The 5,616-nt window shown below is 41.2% G+C and overlaps 1 protein-coding gene across 1 annotated transcript; it reads right to left on the bottom strand.

The window, feature by feature from the left end:
- Positions 1-1,141: 1,141 nt before the first annotated feature.
- pnrc1 (proline-rich nuclear receptor coactivator 1) lies at positions 1,142-5,474 on the bottom strand. Its single transcript, XM_031865885.1, has 2 exons — positions 4,923-5,474; positions 1,142-3,479 (listed from the first exon to the last, which is right to left on the bottom strand). The coding sequence occupies exons 1-2, from the start codon at positions 5,187-5,189 to the stop codon at positions 3,030-3,032; spliced, it is 717 nt and encodes a 238-aa protein (XP_031721745.1). The 5' UTR covers positions 5,190-5,474; the 3' UTR covers positions 1,142-3,029.
- Between the last annotated feature and the right edge of the window lie 142 nt (positions 5,475-5,616).

Genomic DNA, 5,616 nt, shown 5'->3' with positions numbered 1-5,616 from the left:
CCTTTGGGCTCTGCGCAGGCACCTCTTGTCACCAATATCACTGACGCTCAGTAGACCAATATTGTTCTGGGCGGTTTTAATCACCTACTGTAGAGCCCTTCTGTCCTGAGCCGAGCACATCCCATGTCAGTTTGTAATGTTTGCAGTCAGGATACTTTGTGTTGCTTCTCTGGAAAAGTTAACAAGAACTTAGCACGGGAATATAGCTTTCTTAAGTTAAGTAAGTAAACAGGAGGGGGCTCATGTTAGCATGCTGATGTTAGCGTTTAGGCCTAGCTCAGGTCAACAGTATGCGTATATGTACCGCCTCACGTTGGAGATATGCAAAGATACACGTAACAACTTACCGTAGAGTGAATGAATAGCGACCGTCCTTTGCACACTTTCTAAACAAGCATAATAAAACGTTACAAGCGTAAAGTCAACACTTGTGGTTTTACACAGGACATGGACAGTGGCCTCCGGGGTGAAAGTCCTGTGCTTGTTTGACCCTTAACTTTCTTGCTTGTTATACTCGTTACTGTACCACGTTAACTCAATAGCGTTATTATACCACATAACTCACAACAGCGGTTGCTCAATGTACTACACTGGCTATGACCGAATGCAAAAACATCGACATTCAACGTTTAATGTCAAAAACTATGTTCAAACTTTCAAGTTCATTATTATTAATTATCTAAAAATTCAAGTCAAGTCAAAGAATCTGGGTGCTTTTTCAAATCCAAACACTTGAAATTGACGATTGAAAGATGAACTACTGAATAATAATTCAGATCATTTTTAAAGTAAATATTTCAGCTATAAATTCAGTGGCAATTCAATATGAAGTGCTGTTTAAATTTCATAAACATTCTCATAATATTCAAATCATTATGATCATCATTAGCTTCCATAGCAGTGGCTGAAGTATCAGATGAACACCTAACGCATTCAATATCTTTCCAAACTACATACAGCGAAATGGAAATGTAGTGTCAGGAACGTTGGGTTTATTTGGTGAATTTTCTATATTTTTCTCACCATTAACTTGAATAATGTACATCTGGATGAAGCGTTTGATAACCATATCTTGTTTTCTGTCATTAAAAAGACAAAAAAGTAACACGTTCCCTGGCTAGTAATAAACACAGAAGCAACATTTAACAGGGGTAACCAATATTTTAATATCATTTTTAATTTAGATATGAAAGAAATTCTTCATAAAACACTTTTTTCACCCACCCAGATTGTGGCATGGAGGCGTGTTGTTAACCACATTCTTATAACTGGAATGAAATAATTTGAAAACACTGTAATAAAACGGGCAGTTTTTGCTTCAGTAATACAATTTTCCATTAACGTGACATCACAGAGGTCAAGAACCGAGATCCAGCAGGTGTCTGCTTCCACAGAAACCATTACAAAAATAAAAACCCGGTACATAATCACAAGATCAACGGTGCTAAATTCACCGCGTACTGCACTCTTGGTAAACAATATTTGTGCTTTGAAGCATCTTAAAAGAAATGAAATGGTAAAGAAGAGGTATGCGTAATGAAGTGTGTGAAAACAAAGCCCCCTTTAAAAGACACAAGACAAAAGTGAGACGACGTCCACATGAAGCCGTACAAGCTGTTAAAGCAGTTTACAATATGAAAACAGCTGAATCTCTTCTTCCTCTTCCTCCTCCTCTTTTCATTCAGGAAACGACTGAACAACGTCTGGTAGAACGTGAGTCAAACACAAACGTCTTCTCCTGCTCGCTGTGATCACATTTATTCTCTTTTAACAGCTGAAACTCACCATTTAGTTGTCCTCCCTTACTGAATATGTTTCAAAGTAAAAGTCCGTATTTTTATGATTATGACTCAGGCTATGATTATATTATTGATTTCTCATTATGTCATATTGTTTAAAAAGCCTTCAGTGACACACGGAAATGTCTTGTTCTGTCTGGAAGCAGCAAATGACTCAAACTATTTCTGTCAAAATAGTTGCAGAGAATTCTTCAGGCATTCCACTTATTCTAGTCGTTTTTGGGGATCGTCTATTTGGACATTTAAAAGTACTGATCACGGAGAAAGCTGGAAGCAACAGAAGCCAGAAGACACCGGCTCAGAAAAAGATATCTTAAACTCAGCCGGCTTCATGTGGACGTACTCTACGTCAGTGCAATAAAGAACTAAAATAGCACTCTGTCCGGATGCTGGTTGTCGTCTTCAGCAGCCTCACAGTCCCTGATTGGACTCTTGGCTTCTCAGGGAAGGGAAAGAACTTCTGCGCCAGATGGTAAACTTCTGCGCCAGATGGTAAACATCTGGCGCTTTGAATCGTCCGCTATCTGAGCCCCTTTGAGGGGCAACCAGCCGGGCCGCGGACGTCCTCTGCTGTGGTCAGAGCCGGCTGGTGGCTGATCAAGCTTCGGAGCATCATGACCACGTTTCCTGCCCTTCCTGCTTTTCAGTGCAAATCAGTTAGAAAAGTCTTTCTCACGTCCACTGAGCGTCGCGCTAAAAGAGCGGTAACAAGCGCCTCAGTTGGCTGGGCTCATTTTTTTTTTTTTTTTTTTTTTGTGGAAAAACCTCAGTAACAAAACTAGAATCTCTGTTAAAATAACAAGGAAAAATATACACAAATATATGTTTACAATATATTTTGTACATTAACATGAGCTCTTTAAAAAAAACACACACACACACACACACACACACACACACACACACACAAGGCGGCCTTTTCAAAAGTGTTCACAAAGAAAGTGGCGTCGTCACTTTTGGCCCGTGTGAACGCGGTTCTCCGGAGACGACCTTGTCCTCGTTATAAAAAGCATATTTTCTTTGCTCTGCCGACAGAGAAGGAGAAGTGTTGAACAGAAGTGACGCACGCAGCGTGTCGGTCAACACGATGTGTGTTGATTCACGGTTAATTGTACTACAGTTAAAATAAAAACTCCCGACATTGTATTGCAGTGTGTTAAAGGCCAAACTTTACCGTAACACCTATTTTCCAATTGTTGTCATTCAGCGTGAGTCCGGTGTGAGATGCGGTCATGACTCCTGTTGAACCTTCAGCAGCGACTTTAGATGAACGGTCATCTGCTCTCGGCTCTGGTCGCTCTGTTGAGGCTCGTCTTCGCCGACCCAGTGGCTCGGCGGCTTAGGTAAGACGCTCGGTGACGGCGGCTCGCTGAACTTGGCTCCGGCGTAGACCTTCTCGCCATCTTTGAGGTGTTCGGGCGCAGCTTCAATAGGCGGTGCGTCCACGGTCTTCGTGTTGTCGGAGGCGCGGAGAGGTGTTTTCTGCTCACGGTGGAGGGGGAGGGGCTTGTCTTTCTTCTTCGTGGAGAGAGCAGCTCCGGGGCTTTGGTCCGGCTTGGGCTTGTGGCTCCGTGTGATCATGTTCTGGGTGATTGGGTCGTGTCGGGGAACGTTGCGAGCAGGTTGGCCGCCCGGCAGCGCGGCTCCTCGCTCCGATCTGCCGCCTTTGGATTTCAGCAGCTAAGAAACCGAAACAAACTCTCATTAATCATCACTTGTTGGTCGACCTTAAGTTAAGAACTTTGCATCAAAAACATGAAAACAAACAGAAAGAAAGCACCAACAATAACAGAAATACCGTAATCATGGTCTTTACATTTGTGTCGTTCACAATAAATGAATTTAAAGTGAGGGTGAATATTTCTTTAGTCGATTATTCGTGAACCTATGAGCACATCTCTGGTAAACACAATATTTAAGGTGGTATTTTTTTGTGATTCTTTGTGGAGAAACTCAGTTAGTTGAGTGTAAGCAGACTAAGAATATCTTTAGTCGATTAACCCCATCGTTACTGTTGAAGTCTATTTGTAAATTGATCCACTTAGTGTCAGGAAGACTTTCTGTTCTTTAAAAACACTTCTAGACAAAAAGGACTTCATGACATCCACGACAAACAGTGGTGAAGGAGAATGGATCAGAAAACATTTTGTAAATACCTAAACTGTGTGTAGGAGCTATATAGTTTAGCAGCTTGTTTTTAGGATTATAAGTGAAAGGAGGACAGAGGACCCTCGCTGTCTGGAAGCTTCAACCTCAGACCTTAACCACACACTATCAAACCACATGTCCTCCACTTTAACCTCCTGTATTCTCCCTTTCAACATACGGGATTATATTAAGAAAAACTCTTATTGATTACTCAATAAGTACCGAACATTTATCATAGCGGGAAAGTCAGAACACAACTGTTAAATTAACACTTTTGAGTAAAAAAACAAAGACAAAAAAATTGATTTCTACATCATAGAACATATTTTTGAGTGTTATGAACTTGGCACTGTTCACATGACTTTCCTCTCCCTTTTGAATTTGACAGACAAGCCTGCAGGCTGCACCCTGCTGCCTGCAGGCTGCAGCCCGGGGCTTCAATACCCGTGCAGCTGCCAGCAGAAAGCGGAAGACCAGCTTGTTCATCACACTTTCGATTCTTGCACAAGGATTAGTAACTGCGTCATGTCCAACTGCCTCTGCTATAAGGGAGCCTATCACGATTAAATCCACTGTATTACAGGACATCAACATTTGGATTTTTTGGTGGAGTTCTCCATCTTTTTATGCGGCTTAATAAGCACACAACTTGTAAAAAGAAAGATGACTCTAGGAATGTAAATAGGATTACAACTGGCTTCAAAACAGGATTATTTGTAGGACAGTAGAGTAATCATTTGGTCTACAACACTTCGGGAAATAGTTAAATAAGTAGTGGAGGTTCAATATGACAGAGACCAAGTTCAGGTCTTCTAATGTCTTGTTTTTTTGAATAGTTCCAAACTCACATATTCAATGTTATTCATATATTCAAGACTAACTGGTTGGCAAAAAAATAAAACCCCGAACTGCAGTAAAGACAACAACAACAACAACAACAACAACAACAACAACACACGAGGAAGTGAACGTTACCTCTTTTTTAGCTCCCTGTTTGAGATCATGGAGGCTGAGCTCGGTACCGGACTGAGCTGCGGGTTTGTTAGCAGACAGAGCTGCCAGAGTGTTGTTGTTGTTGTTGTTGTGGTCGGATAGCCGGATGTGCAGCTTCCGGTCTCCTCTCTTCTTCTTCTTCGTCTTGTTGCACGCGTTCACCCCATCGCCGCTGCGAGAGATCATCGATATCGGGTTGTTGTTTTCAACGTTGGCTTCATCGCCGTGAGCCGGAGATCCGGCCAACATTTCTTCGCGCTGGCGAAAACATAAAACACTACAAACATAAACACGCTGTGAAAGCTATCGGTTAGCTTTATTAGCTTAGCTACGCTGCTTCTTCTTCGCAGACGGATTTAAACACTTTCTTACTTAAAGAATAATGATGTTATATTGTCGTCTCAGAAGTTCCTGATGGTCAATTTATGGAATATTAAATTATTTCAAATATTTTTTTCTTGCTAAAAACGACGGACGTTCTTTAATCCCGAGATGGCGTCGGTGCCAGTGAGTTTTTAAGCGGAAGTAGCTTGTTAGCACAGATGTCAAGCTAGCCTGATCATAACATACAACTTCCGGGGATGTGTTTTCAAAATAAAACGTTCAATTGCCAAATAGAGATATTTAAGATAAAATAAGATAATACTTTATTAGTAGTATGTATATATATATATAT

Source organism: Anarrhichthys ocellatus, unplaced genomic scaffold (assembly GCF_004355925.1).
Source record: "Anarrhichthys ocellatus isolate YVR2014 unplaced genomic scaffold, GSC_Weel_1.0 scaffold34, whole genome shotgun sequence".
Taxonomy (NCBI): Eukaryota; Metazoa; Chordata; class Actinopteri; order Perciformes; family Anarhichadidae; genus Anarrhichthys; species Anarrhichthys ocellatus.
The sequence above is the reverse complement of the archived record's forward strand: the minus strand, read 5'-3'. Positions and strand labels throughout refer to the sequence as shown.

Bases quoted from the DNA above. Each gene is read 5' to 3' on its own strand.
- pnrc1 (XM_031865885.1), bottom strand. From the start codon at position 5,189: ATGTTGGCCGGATCTCCGGCTCACGGCGATGAAGCCAACGTTGAAAAC. The intron at 3,480-4,922 runs GTAACGTTCACT...TCGGTTTCTTAG, and splicing joins AACAGGGAGCTAAAAAAGAG to CTGCTGAAATCCAAAGGCGG.